Source organism: Pomacea canaliculata, linkage group LG5 (genome assembly GCF_003073045.1).
Source record: "Pomacea canaliculata isolate SZHN2017 linkage group LG5, ASM307304v1, whole genome shotgun sequence".
Taxonomy (NCBI): Eukaryota; Metazoa; Mollusca; class Gastropoda; order Architaenioglossa; family Ampullariidae; genus Pomacea; species Pomacea canaliculata.
In genome coordinates this window covers 34,116,941-34,137,379 of record NC_037594.1, presented here as the reverse complement: position 1 = coordinate 34,137,379, position 20,439 = coordinate 34,116,941, and the positions used below count along the sequence as shown (strand labels likewise).

The window sequence follows — 20,439 nt, the reverse complement described above, 5'->3', positions numbered from 1 at the left end:
GTTAGTAATTGTTTATTCTTTTATAGTTCATATGCTATTTGTTTTACTGTCACTCGTATGCTGTCCATGTTTCGTTCTTGTTCCTAGGAGCATACTCCTTAGGAGTCTGAGTATGCGCTTTATAAATTATGCATTAATTATTATTATTTGTCTGTGCCAGACTGTATGCAGTGGTATGTCCTAAACTAGTATGATAAAAAATATCAGTCATCAACAACCAGTACCTATGCAGGGCCTTTGAGAACCAGCATAGGCCATGGGCAGACGACCTATATGGCCCCTTGTAATTGCAATCATAAATTATTTTCCCAATATTTAAATAATATGCTTACAATTCAATTGTATCTAAATTTCATTCAGTAATGTAATATAGACTGCAAATATTAGGACAAGTACATTAGAATCTACAATTCTACCTCACTACTTGAACATAATTGTTTACATGTGAGTGTTAAGTAAATGAAGAAAAGTGACATTGAAGGATCAAACTTGTAGTATCCAGCTCCACTGGAAAAAATCCCCAGAATGAGGAATGTTTTGTCAATATTCCTTTAAAGTAAAAGGGAAAAAATCAACTGACCAAGGCTGGGCCCTATATACTGCCAAGGGCCCAACTTTTTACCTGAGGGTTATGGACGAGGATGAAGAAAAACTCTTTGTCTTGAGATTTGCATGGGCAATGTTTTGAGAGAAATCAACACCAAAACGTACAAAGCAAGCTGTAATTTATTTTGTTCACAAGTCAACATAAAAAAATCATTAAAATTAATCTTGAAGAAAACGTATAGAAATTTTTTTTAAATGACATTTTAACTGTCATGCAACACATTGTATCAACAAATGACAACTGATGTTCACGAATCCTTTAGTGTGATAAATACCTCTTATACACTGCCACAGAAGTTATCAGTACCTACCTTCATCAGCACTTTTAAACGATCGCATTTTATTGCCTACCACTTCAACACCTTGTCAGCCTCTAATGAGCAATATTTATACTAGATGTATAGTGATGATTGATGCACTGTCTTTCTCACTCGTGTATAAGTGCATCAAAAACTCCTCCTCCACTAAATAATGCTGTGCTGCCATGGAGAAATTATGAAACCAAAAAAAAAAGCTGCTCAAAAGGAAAATCCCCAACAAAATGGCTAATTCTTGCATTTCACACATGAGGAGCAAAACAGATTATGTGATTTTTTTTCAGCATGAATATGAATGATTTTGGATTTCCAAGAAAACACAGTTGAAACAATTTTTCTGAAGAGTTAGTATCATTGATCAATGACTTCTGATGAGTATTTTTCATTTTTCGGTAAACTTACATCCTTTGATTAAAAATATATATATTTCTAAATACAACAATCTGTCCTTGACAAATTTAACTAGTATTAAATATTGCTGATACATGAGTTGTACTGCTGCTAAACGAACAAGTCAAGTGAACGATGTTTTCATAGAATTTTAGCTCAAATTACTATGATTGATGAGAAGATATTAAAGGATAGCTTGTTAAATATCTTTAGACCAGTTATTCTGTTATATTTAACATCTCTTGGGTGATGCACACTGACTAGCAATCAGTAAACAATAAAAATTAAAAAAAGCTTACAATTTTAGTGGAGCTCATCACTGAACAGACCAGTGGTGCTTTTGAATGGAATATTTTTGGTAAAACGTTTTAAAGTTCACCAACGTAGTTGCTATGATTTTTTTGTGTGTGCAATAAACATGTATTTAAAAAGCCTTTTTGCACAGATACATCCTTTTGATATAGTTGCTATGAATTATGAGTTGATACATTCTAAAGCTCAGCAGTTTTGTGCATTTCTTATATTGGGACAAGAATTTTTTTTGGAAAAAAAATTAACTCAAAGATCTGAAGATTTCAGAGAAGCTATCAAGAAACTGAAGTTAGCTGAAGAAACAGCTAACCATAAGTTACAAGATCCAGCTGATAAATGTTTCTTTTAGGGTTTCCCATTTTACAGATAAACTGTAGATGAGGTAGATTGTGCTGATAAAGAGGACATAGTGAATATAAAGTTTTGCTGCACAAATAAGTCTTCATTTTGGAACAGATCATTTATTTCCTGATGAAGATTTCCAAAAAATAAAATCATGAATAGAAGCCTGGAATTTTTGTTCATGGATTTCAGAGTTGTCGTGAACCAAGAGTACAAGCTCCTTGGTGTGGAATGCAGTTAATAAAAGCCACAGACAGAAAGCAGCATACCAGCAACAACTAAGATGACAAACACAATACGCCAGTTTGAACCATTTCAACCAAAAGCACTCTACACCTAACTATTGCTTAGTTTCCCTCCTCACTTCCCCTAAAAAAAAAAATGGCTTCAACTGGAATCTTTTATCCACACAAATGTTTTGATAACAATAGCACTTAAATGGCAAATCATGTTAAACTACATTTAAAAAGTACAGGTATGAAATGTGCCCTAGCTTTTAAAAAAAAGTGGTATGTTCTGTATTCATTTGCTTCTGAGCTATACAGTTACATGAAACAATGCACATAAAAATTTGACAAATGACCAATCAGACTTAAGCAACAAATACACATCTCCATTTTAAAAATTATGGAATGGTTTGTCTAAAGATTCAGCTACAAATATTTCAAAATAGTATACATACCATCTTGTTACATTGTTACTTGCATATAATTGTATATGCACAATAGTCTTTTATAATGGTACACATACACCGTGAAGAGATATTTATCAAGCATGATCACATATACACATATATACATGCACAACCACACATATGCACACATGCACCCTAACTGAATCAGACATCAAATAGGCTGTCCATCAACCTTAGTTGTCTTTCCTGTAAACCTTAATGTTCATTTGGATTTGTCTACATTTTTTCATATCTAAGTACATGAACAAAAAAAAGGTGTGATGAATCAAAAAGTAGTAAAATCAAGACAGGAAAGTTTCAAATGAGTAGATGAGTTCGTTTAAAGTGCACCATTTCCATTTCTGAGTTTTAACATTACATAAATGAAAAGTACTGGGATTGCTTTAGGTTTGGCATTGAATTCAAATCTGGTACACTCCTACAATCTTCTCTGTATTCTTTAGGTAACTTTCTTTCACTTTAATACAACACAAATTTTAATATGCAAAGTACTGAAATTTCCGATGATTTTGTCTAGCCGTATATAGCGCTTTTGAGTAGTCACTGTTCTCCCGTGGTTTAGCAATTGCACCCCTCTTTCCCCATACTGCTGTACCTTTACACCAGATTGAAAATGTGCAAAGTTACCAATATTCTATTCTGCTCAATTTATGACATTTATTTTTTTATCAAAATGAAGATCTCAAAGCTGTAAGCATGCTTGAAAATAACTGCACCTTTCATTGACATCTGATGACATTGGGTAGGACAGACATAAGTCATTCATGCACCAACTCTTTCAATCATTTTTTTGTCCATTTTTCTCTTTTATGGTGATGAAATGGGAGAATGAATACCTGTAGTATCAGCCAAAACATTGGTTGTCAGTGAGCTTCTTTGGAGTCCATCTAACATCTGAGCTCACTGTGGGTGGAGGAAGTCAGGAAAAATTATAAATGTAGCTGGCACCTTCTGTTCATTTAAAGGCCAACCTAGCTGGTACCACCAGTGCAGTGACACAACTGACTGTGACTTCCAGTAAAAGGTCTTTAAAGTTAACTAGATGGAGAAAGTGGTGATGAGCAATACGATTCCTGCACTTCATCTCTGCTTGTCCTGATCTACCTGCAGCCAGTTTTGTGCACTTAAAAACAATTTTCTAACACAATGGTACTTGATGAGATGTCTAAAGCCTATGATCCTGTCAGAGTCCTTATCATCTCTGTTAGTGAAAACACTTCATTCACACCATGATGAACTTGGAATGAACACCCATTCAGAATTGAGGTCTACTAGGTTGGCCATCTTACTACCATCTTCCTCCCCTTTTGAACACAATGGCAGGCAGAAAATGATGGCAATTTACCAGGAAAACAGGAGAAACCCAACAACAATTAGCACTGTTGGGACCACAGATGATGCACTACTGGTGGTATCTGCAACACATCATCACCAGCATAAGTGGAGGAAGAAAGTTAACAATAACTAATAGGCATGACAGATTTAAACATAAAAAGTCTCAAGACACCAAAATAAATGCATTGTCCATAGTTTAAATGCAAGGTTCCACGGTCTTTTCTTTATGTTAAGGTATGCTCGTTTCATCAAATGCAGCTGTAAATGAAGCATTAACCCTAAAGATACTCAAGGAGGCATTAAGTAACTTAACTATCTTTGTCACTGAAATATCTTTTTATTTTTTAAAGCAGGTTCTCCAACATAACAGGTCTTTAATGTTTAGCTATGCCTAATAGTACCTGTAATCTTGAAGATATTAAAAGAATTTCAATAATTTTCTCACCTTCTGCAAGAAAAATGCCTTCCCTAAAACTTGATCCCTTTACAGTTCGAACGTCAAGAAAATAGTTGCCAAAGCTGTCTTCGTTTATTATATACAACTTGAGGGTAGCTCTTGAGTGTGTATCATTGAGTTTCTGCAAAAGATTGATTAATAAACTGAGGTGAAAACACAAAAATGCACATCTTAGGAATAAAGGAGATGTGATAAATGAATGTTTAAATGCACATACCAGGCAAATCCACATCTTTTACCTATTCTTAGTCATATTTTGTTCTAGAGCATTTTTTTTTAATGTTATCCACTGTCCGACATTTTCACATTATAGGCTAGTTTGGTTTGTGTGTGAAAACACAAACTTAATAGGTTGATGGAGTTTATGTCATGGTAGCAATATCAGGTGAAATCATAAGTTAAGAAAACAGCTAGAAAACAGAAGTTTGAAGCTTAATATTAGCAACTAGAGGCACCAAAACATTACACTGCTTTATGTTTAAAGCCCTATACATGAGCAAATGTCACTTAGCACTCTGAATTGCAGTACAAAAGGGAATGTACGAGGTGCACAAAAAGCTAGATTAAGAGAATATCTTACCTCGATTGATGACTCATCATAATTTCCTATGACTGCACTTCCCTCAATAGTAGTTCCAGAGTCACCATACACCCACGCAAATTTGTCAATCCCAACATCTGGGTGCTCAACAATGCAGGTCAGCTTCACATATCTGTCCCCTACTGGGGCGGATATATTCTTGTTACAATGAAAAACTGGCTGCACTGTTGACATAAAGACGGGGACAACATTAAACACTTTTAAAGAAAAGATGGAGTAGACAAAAAAAATTACAGACTGAAAAGAAACTCAATGCAATTCTAATCCGAAAAATTCCCATAGTTTCCAAGCATTTTAAGCATTTCAATTCATCAGCATTATCCAAGAAAACATTCCTAAAACAAGTTTTACTTGTGTTTAGTTCTTGTAGTTTAAATTGAATTGACTGAATGCTGCTATGGATAGTATTAGCAGCTGCAATGTCAAGAACAGAACAATCAAAGAATTAGTTCAACATATTTTTTGCTTCTTTATCCTATTTATGACGCCTTCTGGCAAAACACTAAACAGCTGTCAAAAGTCGTCGCTCGATTAGTTTAAATTGACTGCTGCATTGTCTCCTGCTGCAGCCAAGCCTCATTTCCCTTATGTTCAGCACAGAAGTAGTCAAAATTTTAAAAAGGTAAAGGTTACTATGTATGTGTGTGCATATATATATACACATTTGTATGTACACGTGTGACTTCTTCTGCAATCTTCAGACTTGAACAGGCAACAGTTATGGACCATTGTTAACTAAGGTGACAAGATTTACCTCAGCATCTGATCATAGTGTATGTAACAAGAAAAAATGGGCTTCTTTCCGAAGGAGTGATCACACGATAATTTGTTGAAGTTTCTGATCAGGCACTTTCAAGTACTAATGAAGTACACACTGATGGATTATGCACTAAACATTCATGTGCCAACAAAAGCTTATTTCTAACCAGTTTTATCTTTATAATGTTACCCCTCTCAGTTACATACCACAATCCCTTCTAAAGTCCATTTATCATAATAGTGAAAACTAGTGGGAATTAGCTTGCATTACTAACAAGCAGCCTGTTGAAATTTATCTTCTTGTGTCTTGTTTTTTTGTATCTCTCTGATTAACATTTCTAACCCAAATATGGTCTTCTTAGTATTATACAGCTTAAACCTATCCCATACTGCCAAAGATATTACAGTAATGAAATTGTAGTGGCTCACCAGAAAGAACTGTAAGTATTACACTTGCAGTGCTTGATCGAGCTCCTGGAAATGTTGCAGTTGCTGTGCAGGAAAGGGTTTTGCCAGAGTCCTCTGAAGATAACATCAGTCGAGAGGCTCCTGCAATTGCACTGTAGCGCCTTGAGTTTGCTGCTGAAGACAATGCATTATCTATCTGTGTGGCTTTGGAAATGCCAGTTACTGGTACGCCTCCAATGGCAATCTTGATATCCACATCTGGGCTAAAATCTTTTGCTTCACACCTAACAGGATATTCACCCTCTTCAAGTTCGATTTTTTCAGTTCCAGTCACAGCTTTCCTGTTATGGATGCTGAGAGAAACTTTCTGAACATCATCTGAAACATAGTAACATAACATAACTGCTGGTTCTTTTTATTTGAATAAGGGTGCCCAGAAATTCTCACAATGCATGTAATGCATTCTAAGCTGATACAAATTTACTCTTCACAACTGAAACATCTTTCAGCGCCAGCATTAAAGCAAATTTTTTTCCAATAATTTGTCTTGGCTCTTTGACTGGCTTCAAATTTACTACAAATTTGTGTTTTATGTCAAAATTCACAATAAAAAAAGAAATAATTCAATCTGTATTACAATTTGCATGTACCCATCCAGTGAAACCGTTATCCTTCAGTTTCATCAGCATGTCATCAACTAAACTTATTACATATTTTTCTGTACAACTAGCAAATTCAGGCAACACTACAACTTAGTCATGCAGGACTGCATTGAAAATGTATTTTCAAAACAAGACTGTCAATGCCCTCTTGAATCTTGGAACAGGCTGAATGGTTTGAACCAAGAATTGCAGCTAGTTCAATAATTTGGGTTCACTGAAGGCTTACTGCAAAACCTTTTGGTGCAAACATTTGGCAGGTATGAGTGCGGTCGTCTGAGGGACCAAGGTATCAATGAAAAGTAGACAGTGAGAACAGTGAGCATATTAGTTGCAAATGTATAGGAGATGCCACACAAGCATGGGCACCAAGAGCTATAACATTACAGCCAGCTCATAATCAACTTGCACTTGAAAAAAAAAGAGCCATACAGAGAAGAGGTATAAAATAATATGCTTTCTTGAGTTGAGGACTCGGTAAATGCCATTTTCTGAATAGGTATATGTGGCAGCCACAAAGGACTGGTTGGAAACAGCTTGACTGTCAACAAGACAACAGAGTGACTGGTGTGCATGTTGAAAAGGACTGGTCCAAGAACAGACTTTTCACTAAAAATAAAGAACAGGTGGATCAAATGTAACATTATTGACAATAAATCACTGAGACCAATAAATTCCAAACCAGCTTTGAATGATTCTGGACATACTGTAGTCAGTGTAGTGGCATCTGAAGGAATCAAAAAGTCTGCTATGATAACTGGTTTCAAACGATCAACACCCAGATGTCATTTTATATCATGATGCAGGTTCTTTGGAAACAAACTTATGTGCACAATCTACCGATTTGTCTGTTGCATCACTTTTCTGCATTATCTCCCTTGTTCTGCAGAGGATGGCAACATCACCTCTAGAAGGATTTATAATTTTTAATCAAGCACATTTCTGAGGCTTGACTTCATCTGAGTGAATCATTCAACTATGAGACCATGACCAAAGCAAGATAAACCTGACGGGCAAGAAAATTGCTTCCAACTTGAAATCCAAGCCATGATAATGTGGAGGTAAAAACTGGATTGTTGATGCTAAGTGGTTCAGTTCAAAACTGCTATTAATTATTCATTTTACAATATTAAAATAAAAAATTTTGAAGGCCAGCCATTCCTGTTTTAGTTACAGGATTAATACTGTAATTATTTTAGAAAATACTTAGCTGAAAAAAACAGCATCATTTTAAAACCTACATGAATCAGTTATAAACGAAAGTTATATGCATCTGAGCTCATTTCTTTAAATTTAACAAAAGCATAAACATAAAACAAACAAAAAAAAGCACACTCACGAGTTATAGACACATCAACAGGTTGGGAATCGGTCGCCATGCTGCTACTCTTCTCAGTATTGCGACAAATGTATTGGCCATCATCACCAGCTTCCACTATAACAAATCATCTTTTATTAAAAGGTTGAAGTATTTCTAGCCACTGAAAACAATATGTCTCTACTGACAGTGCTCCAATAGAAAATCAAAAACTCTGCAGAACACTGCAAGAAATGGGAAAGCACAATCTTTTCTATCTAAAAACAATGTTTTCTTGTTACACACTTTGAAACTTATTCTCCAAGTCGCCTTTTTTTCAAATATTTAACTCCTTTTTGATGCTAGAATCAGTTATGTCATGATACTGCTGAAACATGTATTTTAAAGAATATAGTCAATGGGTCGTTCATTTAGCATTACTGTATGTGATTAACTGCTGTTGTTGAGTAAAATATTATGCCAAAACATTAAAGCAAATCCATCTAGAAAATAATCATCATCAGTTTCATCTTTATAGAAGTCTCCTGCAACAGCGATTTAATGAAAATGTCAGCTTGCTAATACATACTAATACCTGAATCTTATTAGTCATAGCTTTTCTTTAAAATATAGAGATTATGCTAAAAGTCTTGTTCTAATATTACTGTCACTGCCATGCTTGCAGCAAACATAATGCTCACCATTTTTCACAGTTAGAGTTGCCAACAGGTACTGTGAGTTAGTCCCTGGATCTGTTTTTGCCACAAACTCAATTCCGTATTTGTCTGGTGATGCATCTTTGTGGTGAGCTTCTTGCGTGGTCAGAATTTGTTCTGTGTTACTGACAAGTGAGCGATGAACCCAGCTGATATCATTTTTCAAAATCAATGTAAGACCTTCATTTATCCTGCAGGTAAAGCTTTCTTGTCCTCCTGGGGTGAGAATTCGTTTAAGATTACCTTCGACTTTTAGTTCAGTTGCATCCACGGATTGAGCTGAAAGAACAAATTCAAAAAAATTAATATTTCTAACAAACATGAAATCTTTATAAATTTTTATTGTCTTTATGTTCACAACAGAGATAGAAATTCTGAGAGGAAGTTCAACGTCTGTGATGTGAGCGCAGTTAGTAAAATCTTCAGAAATGTGCACCTGGGCATACAGGTGTGCATGGGAGGTGTGTGTCTGTGTGTGTGGAGAAAGGGGAGGGGATGGATCACAAACTATTTCCGGGAAAATGTTTCCTTTACTTTTCTACAAGGTAATGTTGAATATGAAAATGCATTTTCACCTAAACTACAAACGAAAACTTTGAAGTTAAATCAAGATGTGGTGCTGGAATTGAACTCTATGCTTATCCGTGACGCCCTGATGCCAAACACGCGGCATCGCATATTCATGAAGTGAGGGCAAGTGGTTGACTACAGGATAATCAAGGGAACAGAACTGTCTCCAAACACTGTCTAGACCACGCGGATGTCACACAAACCCTTCTACTTAGCCATCACTTTTTAACTATCGTTCCAGTAATAAACCATATGTGCAGTCTGATGCTATGGAAGTAAAACGCAAACCCATGATTTTGTTTCGGTTTGCTCCGGGGGCAATGGTTTACCCTGGGTACATGACTGCGGCGTCACACCGTGACCCGAAGCGAGACTGGATTAACAGTCTGTGTGCAGCGAACCGAGACGACTCGCCTGCCTACACCTGCTGCCGGTCTGGAGAAGTGTTGGCAGAACTACAATGAAGGTTCAGGCCAACACCAGTCAGCCACACGGCTTGATATTTTATGAGCCTTTTATCTGCCGGATCGTCTCGGGTATCCAGCTTAGGATTGTGTTGTGCACACTGCCCCTAGACTTTCATCGTCGGCAGCAAATGAATGCAGTCCAATCTCTCAATCGCAGGTAGAGGGGATTGACAGACTAGACATTGTCAGACCAGGTAATGACATGTCTTCTCGGCGGTGACCCGACACCTGTATACAAGAATCAGGGGTTAGTATCTGAGAGGAAGTTCAACGTCTGTGATGTGAGCGCAGTTAGTAAAATATTCAGCAATGTGCACCTGTGCATACACGTGTGCATGGGAGGTGTGTGTGTCTGTGTGTGGAGAAAGGCGGGGGGATGAATCATAAACTTTCGTTCAGAAGAAGAAAGTGGACGAGACTTCAGTGTCATGAAGAATGTCGCAAACTTTTCCACTTCCATTCGCGCTGCCAATCGTATTTCTAGAGAAAACTCTTTGCACACATTCAATGAATAGCCTGTGATGATGTAACAGCTCTGTTAATAACGCATGCAAGCGCGCGTACACGACAACAGTAACATAATGTTCTGGAATAGTCTCATACGAGCGACAAAACCAAACCAGACTACGAATGGAATGTTCTGGAATCGTTTGTTATGCGAGTGTTCTATGGAGACCATCAGGGATTGGTTCATTCCCGCCACCAGCCATCTCCATATCAGGGGGAGTACAGAAAGTGGTTTTAATTAACCCTCCCACGCCAGGGTTCCGTCAAAACGACCGACACAATGGCCATAGCTCCTTGCGTGCAGTCAGGCGTGACCAGCCCACAGGAAACCTGTTTTGATCGAGCTTGTGTCACCGCTGCCATGCAATGTCTGTCAACAAGAGTGTTTGTGATGAGAACACGTGCACTAGAGCAGAGTCAGTGAGTGTTCCACTTAGTCCCTGTCCCCCCCTTTGGCACCAAACCTCTTTGAAAATGGAATCGAAGTGTAAAGCTTCGCGCACGAAAGGTTTTTACACAAGGTTAGCGACTGGCAGTGTTTTCTACCTTTCAAAATGTAAGTCGTATCCAGGTTTACTGTCAAAGCTAAATAATAATTATTATTATTCAAATTCGGCCTTTGTGGAGGTGAGCTGTGCACAAAAGACGAAAACAGTTTCAGAAAGATTAATGATTAATGAAACACCCACAAGAAGACAACACAGTAGCCAGAAAAATTGCACAAAGCTGTGGAATTCAGGAGTGAGGTGAAAATTGTCCTTTATGTCATGCCAGGAACTGAGGGTTGTATGGAGTGTGTGTGTGTGACATTTCTGAACTGTTGGGTGAGCCACGAACGAGCCGGTTACACAAGGTATGCATGATGCAAGATGTCTGTTGGTCGTCCGCCTTCACAAACAGTGCACCCGGTGCTTGTTTGTGATTCCCGGGTGCACGATATAGATAGGTAGGTGTGTTCCATGGTCAGGTAGTGACTCACACACTATGGGCTAGCCTGCGATGTCAGTCTGCTGGTAAACAAGACCGAAGTACAGCCAGTGACAAATGATTTTGTTAGTGTTGTAGGAATGGAGGGTTGGGAGAGGGCTGGACGACACATCACACATTCCTTCACCCTGCCTTGGTTACCTGATCCGCATCTGCTCAACCATGACAATCCAGCAGCTTTGTGACATAAGCAGAAAGGTCATGGACGCCCTGCATGGGTTTCCTCGATTTAAAAACGAATGTGAAAGACGGAGATCGTCTGAGATGAGGATCAAGATGGATGGATAGTCTGCATATAACACTCGCGCCTCACCCTCCACACCTGTCTGTGGGCGTCATCACGTGACCTAAGTTTACTTTTACAGGGGGGAGAGGAGAGGGTGGGATGAGGTTCTCTAGCCTACAATGTTAGCCAGCCTCGGCTAGCATGACAAACAAGGGCTTGGGAGCAAGCTGTACCGTCCCACGTGTCACCGAAAAAGCTCTTTTAAACCGTTAAACACGACCATACCCTCTTGTTTTCCACGCACATATCTAAAATCATTATGACGAGAATTTTGATAAATGACATTGCATTCGATTTGGGTTTTTTTTTTTTTTTACTTGTATTCACTACACTTTCATGTTATATCTACTGTCAAGTTACTTTGAATGAATGTTTGGAGAATTCTGTTTTCACACAACATTTCAGTTATTTATGTCAAGCATGGAAATAGTCCGCAAAAAGTATAAAAGCAGGTTTTACAGAAGCTACACACCATTAAATACTTCAGACGCCGGGATCCTTGAACTTCTGGGTCAACTCGCGCGTGCCTTATGTTTGATTTGTACATTTGAGGCAGGTGAATGATCGGTGTGCCGTTAAATAATGTAATGCTCTCTTTAAAAAAAAAAAAAAAATGTCGATCAACACACCCATACCCGAGGTCAAGTATCACACATGTGTCCATTATCATCTAACCCAATTTTTAGAGTTTTGTGAGCGTTCGAACGACGCAAAAAAAAAAAAAAAGCCAGTCAGGGTTTGAAACGCTGTTTGTATTCCATGGACACACCGTGGAGTATTGACTCCGTCCCACGCTTTTCTGTGCAGGGAGAAGGGAGCGACCTACTAACACTGGTTAAATGATCCGTGTTTAAAATGTGTACTTAGGGTTCTATTTCTCCTTTCTTCCCCCTTTCCCTAACAAGTTGTAAAAAAACTGGAAGGAACTACCGGCAAACGAAGGAACTTTTTCCAGCATGATCAAGGCCACAGACACGAGGTCTCGAAAACATTTACACACCTGAATAACATTTGTTGTTAATAATTTTCTTACAACTTTTCACGACGGTTTTTTTTTTTTTGTTTGTTTGTTTTTGTCACAACAGTAGAGACGTTGTTAAGTCCAAGGCCGCGACGAGTGGATTGCCAAGTGGTGTGTGTCGTGCGATCAAAAGACTTGAACCGGCAACCTGTCCAACCACAAGCCGGCTGAGAACACAGTCCGCCGCACCCCAGCTAGGTTATTTCAGATTGGAAAAATATTTTTTAAAAAGTCAACGATCAACTTACCTGTGACCATGCACAACAAAGTTGGAAGAAGAATGTTCCTGAACAGCGATAAATCCATGCTTTCGACTAGTTCCAGTGCTCAGCCCAACAATGACGACTCGCTTGCTGAGCCCTCGCGTCTTTTTCTCGTTTTGCCGCTCTACCTGTGAGAGTGCGCGCTGGCTGTGACGTCACCACGTGATGGCTGCGCACGGCGGTGGCGTGGCGGAGGATGCGGTTCCCCGCTGGCGAAGGGGTGTGACCGGAAAAGGCAATCAGGCGAGAAGTTCCCTGGCTTTGCCGGGTCGCTGGATCACAACATCAGTGGCTGTGTCGTAATGAAATGGTCGACGGGCTCAAGTATGTGATTATGTATATATAGACGTATGCAAATTAGCTCAGCCCCCTTTCGATGGGATGAGCAACTTCCACGCAAACCTCATGACAGTCGTAATGAACCTAGTATGGGCATTGGGTCGGACTGGGCTTGTCTATACCCATTATCCTCCGAAACTGCTGATTGTATGTCGGGAATTTTCTGACTGAAACTAATATAAGACAGGTGGTTCATCGGGTCAAAGCAGCTACACACCCTGTAGCAGGATAGGACGAAAGGAAGGATACACGAGAAGACTGGGGGGAGCTCTTGTCGTATCTTTGTCGCGTTTCCCGCGCAGTTTGAACTCTTGTCAATATGTCCACTGCCCTGCCTCTCGACAATTTAATCTCTTGCCACCCTAGATAGCGACTAGTGGAGAGAGCGACTAGAGTGGGTAGGTGATCTCTTGGCAAGCAACTGCCCTGAGAAACGGGGTGTCGGGTGGTGGTGCGATGCTCCAGGGTGCGGCTAAGCTTGGCTACGGTTATCGTGGCAAGTTGGGAGGACCTTCGGGTGGATTGTCCAGCCACAAGCATCACAACACAAACATGGTGTGAGTCTCCATGCACTCGGTGACTTCTGTCAAACAACTGGCTTCACTCATACTGATGTATGGAAAACAACAACACACGTGCGGACTTCCACAAGGATTAGTCAGAACAACTGATACAGAAAACGTGTATAGACATGGGGGATAATGAAAACAATGCAACCTTCACTCTTCGTTGAAGCTTGGCTCGGAATGACAGTCATCTGTCAACCCCCGCCACCCACAACAAGCGGAACTTATTCAGACTCGTTGACTAACCGAGGGCTTGACTGACAGCGGGTCACATCCCTGACCGGCAAGGATGCTGGACTGGCCGGACGTTCAGTCATTGAATACAAGTTGGTTGTCACAGGAAGGGGCACAGCAGACGTGAGTCTGAGAGCATCTCACCACAAAGTCCCTGTAGGATGGAAGGGCTGGAGATGAAGGTGGAGATAGACATAAGGATGTAGGAAGTACAATAAAGGTTACGCCGGTGTAAGGAGTGGAAACCATCAATGAAAAGGAATTGTGTTGACTAAGGAAGGATGACTTTTAAAAATTTAATGTCCTGTGTTTTAATAAAAGTCGCCAGGAGATAAGAGCGGGAGGGTGAATAGGTGAAAGTTCATTTGTGAACTACTCCCGGAATAATCGAGATTCATGCCTTTTTTTAAAATATATACAATGAAGAAAACAGTATGTTCTGCTACTGGATAACGGGCTTATTTTCAGACTACAGACAAGTGTAAATGTTTATGAGCCATTCTAGACACTTCAGTGCCTCCCTACGCACTCCATGTTGAAGCACATCCGGGTCACGGGGGGAACAGTGAATGTAAGTGTACTGCTGTGTACTAGAACACATCAAGTCGTTAAATTTCCTCGGGCATTTTATGTCACAAAATATAGATTTTCTTCCAAGCAAGTCCATCGCTTTCTGGACATGCTTGACTGCTCGGCTAGACACAGGTAAGTATTGATCCCCGGTGACGTGGTGACGTACGCGCTGCGTTCTCGCGATTTTCACCTGTCCTCACCAGGTGAGTCCGACAGACCAGCGCCGTGTGTTTGACCTGCACGTGCTGCTGTCTTTGAAACCACCGCCTTATCAAGGACCATAAACCCTGGGTGCTTGCTGTCACGTGATGTCAGAGCTCCCTCCCACAAACATTTCCGCGATGATCGTGAGATTTCCGTCAGGTGTGTCTCTGTCTCAGCAAAACAGTAATCGCAGTGTTGTTAAAAACAGCACACTTGTTCGCATTATAATAAATAATAAAAACTAATAACAATAAGGTCCACGCAACTTGACAGCAAACTCTTTGTTATTTATTTTAAAGTTTGGTGGTAGAGAAAAAAGGTAATACTTGGTCTCGAGAAAAAATTATTCTAAAATGCGGAAACAACAGCAGGTGGTAAAAGTAAAAGTGTTGTGCACATGGTGACAGATTGAGTTTGTCTGGGTATTATGTTTTCTGACCTATCTGTACGGCGACAGCTATACACATTTGATAAGATATCGAGTTTATGGATTTGATACACGCAGCAGCAGACACAAACAGAACACACATAGTATATACACACAAGTAGAACACAGATAGGTGATTATCTGTTGGAATTTCCTGATTACTGTGCATTGCTGGCCGCCATGACAACACTTCAAAATGAGTCGACACAGCACCGACCTACACCACAGCCCCCCTCACCAGACAATGGTGTTTGTTGTCGACGCACTAGGTACGAGGTTGGGGGCATTGTTGTGGTCTTGTGATATCCTGTCTACAAAATTTAAAAAAAGTGTTTACTACATTATCGTCTACTAAACACACATGACTACAAAAGTGCCTTTGAGGTCAGCAGTATCAACTACGACATTCATACTTACATTACTACTGTTACCATAACAACAAGCAGAAGGAAACGGAAGAAGTTGTGTTTCGCTGTTCATGAGAGAAGTTACCAAACTTTTTTCGATCAGACAGTGGAAATCTGTTAACCTCCATCCTGCTCTGCAGCACGTGCAGGAAGGTTGTGGTAAATGCTGAGCTGAAGATTTGAAGATTGTGATTTTCCAGGTCATCGATGCGAGAAATCTTAACTTTCTATTTCCGAGACTGTAATAAACTTCCCTCTGTGGGAAAACACTGACACTCGTTTTGTTTTTTTTGGTAAAAATACTTTCTCGTCATCTTCACATGAAACCACTTTCAGACCATCATCATCTTCATTGTAACAATCCGCTGACACCAAAAGTCCCTGTCACCAAATTGTGAGGTCAGCATGTGACTTCTTCTGGGTTGTGACAAAGCAAACATTATTTATAGTCCTGACAACCACTTACTATTACAATCTAAAAACAACTACTATTATAATCCTACTATCAGCCATCATCGTCGTCGTCTCCATCGTCTTTGTTCTTGATGATGATGCTTAAGTTGCATAATTATCTTTTTATGTATAGGTACACCACATGACTGTGACCTAGCGCAATGAAATAATAACAAATTATTATTATTATTACTACTACTACTATACCGTCTTTACTATTTCTGGTGTTTGGAGGACCAAAAACATATTTTCTAAGCCCCATTACCCCCTTCGATGTACACCTAGCTGATTGTATAATCTATCTTCTGATTGCAATTATCGTCGTGACTCGTCAGTTAGATAAGACAACATGCTGAGTAACACCACCTGAGTACTACCACCCAGGGTAGACACACCAGATACGACTGTCTCGTAAGTAATGACTTTTCAGCAATCTTTGACGGTAATAGTTCGACATAGGTCAACTGACAGCGCCATCTGTGTCGAACAATCCTTCAGTCATCAGTAGGGACTGGCTGGGACTAGGGTAGGTACCTCTCCACCCGCTCCACCCCGCAGCAATGGAGACTGTACGAGAAGGTCAAGGACATGACCTGCTGGGTGTCGATGAATGGCTGCGGTAGGGGTGGGGGTGGTCACGTGTTTACACACACGCAATGCGAGGCAGATGACTGCTTCAGATCCAGTTTCGCCGTTTGGTCACGTGATCTGTGTGGGATACCAGAGGCCGGGTGTAAACAGTTTTAATGTTGTTACCTGTCTCCGTAATGCACATCACAGAAGTGTTTTATGATGTTGCTACTTGTTCCCAGGACCAGGTGTTGCTTGTAGTCACCCAGGTACTTCACCTCTCACCCTATAATCCATTTCTTTCACACATGAAACCATTTCAGCAACTGGATATTCTCCATCGCCTGTTGAGGATGTCTGTCGGTACAGGTCTGTAGGCTCTTGGTGTCTGAAGGAGGATCACTGGGTATTGCTCAACCAAGTAATGAGAAAAAAGAAATTTAAAACTATGGAAAGACTTCCTCGGAAATATTTCCCCTACTTTAGGTGGAAAGGTGAATCCTTACTATAGCTAATTCTAGTCACATGAAAATTTTGTGAGAAAAAATATTAGTTTCCAAATATGATTTGCATTTTGCGCTTACAATAAATTTTGTGATAAACAATGTGTTTATCTATGATTTATCCTCCTCAAAATACTTAGTTCTTACGCAAGGATAGAGGTAGAAATATCAGTTTTTCTTTGTGTGTGCTTTTTGTTTTGGTGTGCTTTTTTTGTGGGTGTTTTTTTTTTATGATGTGAAAGAGAGGTGGCTAACTGGTCACGCTAACCAGTCCTTCATTTCCATTCGCCTGACATCATCGCTGCAATCTGAGTGCAGATCCATTCCCCCCAATCAGGTTGACCTTAGTCCCCCATACAGACTTTTCTCACCCCTCCCTTCCATCCTGGGTGAGTCAGCCCACGAGGGAGAGGTGAGACTTGCAGACCGTGACGGATTAATGCCACGCTTGTCTGCCTGCGTGATTTCGCATTGTTCGTCGGGACCGAGACTTGGCGAGTGCAGAAAGCAGACAAATGGCGATAAATATTAACAAAGCTATTGGCAACAGATTACAAACTACATTGTTGGTCTATTAGTTTCCTTTTATCAGCAGAATCTTCAACATTACTCTTGGGGAAATTTGCTGACCCGAAGCTCCAGTGTGAGGCAGTCTTTGTCCCACCTAGCCACTTCCTCCCCAACACACACTGCAAGCTGTCTGCTATTCATCGCCCGTCTCTTGGACACCGAAGGACACATTTGATTTTCTCTTTGTTTTAGCAATGACTTGTCAGACCATTTTTCTTTCTTTAAGATGACTTCTTCACTCTGGCAAACAAACAGAAAGTGTTCTATGTGACTTTGTTTATTGAAAAATAAAAGTTGACAATGTGCAGCGCTTCAAGCTGTTTGTTCCGACTGACAAATGTCGCCTGTAAATGCAAGTGTTCTCATCTAAATCATCCCCACAGGTTATGAAATATAAAGCAGCCATCACACAGTCCCTGTGGACAGGACACAATCAACCAGTGGCAACAGGTGTGACCGAAAACAACAACTGTGTTTCTGGTGCATGCTCTTTGTGGACCACACTGCGGTCTGTCAGAAATCCAACTTTGCTGTGTTATTATGGATTATCCTCTAGCCACCATTGAGTGATTGTGGTACAGTAGCATCAGTAAAGTGATCTACATTGAGTGTGTGCCACTCACACTGGCTGCTTGGATAAACTGCGTTGGATGGTCAGCTATGTGGCTGTCTCTCTCAAACTAAAAACTGAGGACTGACATTTACAGCTCCAAGTCATGCAAGTTCTAGAGGCACGGAGGTTGGGAGTGGAGGAGGCAGTGTGTGACACCAGATCCCCCATAACATCACATTTCTGTGTGGACAGCTGGATCACACCTTTTACAGGTTGGCAGGGAAATTGTGGCTGTCCACACCGGTATCAACTGATGAGCCGTTGGGCAAGATCTTATTACCGGAAGTTAATAACTGTAATGTCCCCGAGAACACATCTACAAATGCAGCTGAAAGACAAACATTTTTGTTTTAATGATTATTCTTCACTTAAAGATCGATTTAAAAAAAATTTAAAACACGAAGACTAGATTTTCTGAACTGCAATCTTCGTATGATGATGATAATAATATTCTTATTATATTATTCCCCAAACCCAATCGTTTGTGTTTCTCAATATCATGTTATGTGCGTGTGTGTGAGAGAGAGACAGAGAGAACAAAAACGGTTCAGCAGACAAACAATCTTTTTTTAGTCGGCTACATACGCAGTAGTGAGGCTACTGGAATGTAAGACACAAACATTGTATGACCTGTTTTCCCTCTCTCCATCTCTCTTCATGAGAACACAATTACAAATGTTTTGGGTTGTCCTCGAATGATCACAGGAAGTGGAGACAGACTACAGATGTCACGCGCTGACCCGGGACTAAACTCACTTTGAAGTGAAGATGAGTTGTCACAGGTCAACCATACATGTTTGACCTTAACTCCTCATAATGAGCAGATTCCACCAATAGGATTGCGGACCAAACGAACATAGTATGTATTTATCCCTAAGTCAACCTCTTGTATCATTACAAACTGGGGAAACCCTGTGAATAAATAAATACACGAAATAAATGCAAGACTGCTTGTTTTATTATTTCTCGCTGTTGTTCATTCGTTTCCTCGATAATCCAGATGATGCTTTTTGTGTTCTTGTTTCCCACAAACTATCGCAGCAACTTTTTTATAAAATGTCATTACATTTTGAAATGTCATAATCCTGATCTGCTAGTGAATGTAAGTGGTTCACCGGCGTCATCGTGTGCGCCCATCGCTCGTGGGGAATTCAAAACACTACAGTTACCTGCGAACTGCACCCTTATGAACTAAAGTCCGAACACTGCGTACAATAGTCCAACATTTAAAATTTAAGGTAAGAACAAAACACACACACACACACACGTTTAGATATATATATATAGAGAGAGAGACGTGGACAGAAAGACAGAAAAGAGAAGTTAATTCTGGCACAATCAAGGTGACAACAGCTATAAAGGATGTTTGAGGGATAATGATGATGACAGACGTTGATAATGATAGCGGGCTAGAACATGGTCAGCAGCAGTGGCATTATCTCCACCTTTCTCTTGTAAGACGGTCTCATGGCACCAACATCTAGAAGAACTCCTTCTTTGTTATCGAGTGGGGAAGCTGTCTCCACATTGGTAACACCTACATAAAGCTACATAAATAGCTACTGCCTTCTTACATTTGTTTTACTGTTCGTCTAGGTTAGTTTGTTATTCTAGTAGTTGAGCATCTGTGGTCCCTTGTAAACAATTCTCTCTCTCACACAGACATCAGTAGTGTAGAAACCAAACAATAAAAACTATTTTAAAAACTTTTTCTATCATTGATTCCTTTTATTTTTACTCGTAGTTTTCATTTCTGTTGCATTTACTTCGGATAATAAGTGCACCTTCATGTTCTATGGATCATCACATTTATTAAACGGAAATAAATCCCATAATAAAGCAATGTTACATTTTCATGAATTATCATGGTGAAGTCATGTCTGCAGTTTAGTGGGTGGGTGGGTCGTTTGTAAGCATCTACCGAGTCTCATTTAAATAATCATCAAAGTCTGTCATGCGAGAAATCAGCAGTTTTGAAATCAGCAA

At 39.8% G+C, this 20,439-nt stretch overlaps 1 protein-coding gene across 1 annotated transcript; it reads right to left on the bottom strand.

The window, feature by feature from the left end:
• Positions 1–708: 708 nt before the first annotated feature.
• LOC112564180 lies at positions 709–13,325 on the bottom strand. The gene is made up of 7 exons (XM_025238822.1): positions 12,980–13,325; positions 8,879–9,172; positions 8,220–8,315; positions 6,243–6,599; positions 5,034–5,218; positions 4,442–4,574; positions 709–4,076 (listed from the first exon to the last, which is right to left on the bottom strand). Exons 1-7 carry the CDS (start codon positions 13,035–13,037, stop codon positions 4,003–4,005), a joined length of 1,197 nt encoding a protein of 398 aa, XP_025094607.1. The 5' UTR covers positions 13,038–13,325; the 3' UTR covers positions 709–4,002.
• Between the last annotated feature and the right edge of the window lie 7,114 nt (positions 13,326–20,439).

What these genes read in the sequence shown, in the direction of transcription:
- LOC112564180 (XM_025238822.1), bottom strand. Translation starts at nt 13,037, where the DNA reads ATGGATTTATCGCTGTTCAGGAACATTCTTCTTCCAACTTTGTTGTGC. An exon ending in TTTGTTGTGCATGGTCACAG is followed by an intron (nt 9,173 to 12,979) that starts GTAAGTTGATCG and finishes TTGTTCTTTCAG; the next exon opens with CTCAATCCGTGGATGCAACT. An exon ending in ATGATGAGTCATCAATCGAG is followed by an intron (nt 4,575 to 5,033) that starts GTAAGATATTCT and finishes AATCTTTTGCAG; the next exon opens with AAACTCAATGATACACACTC.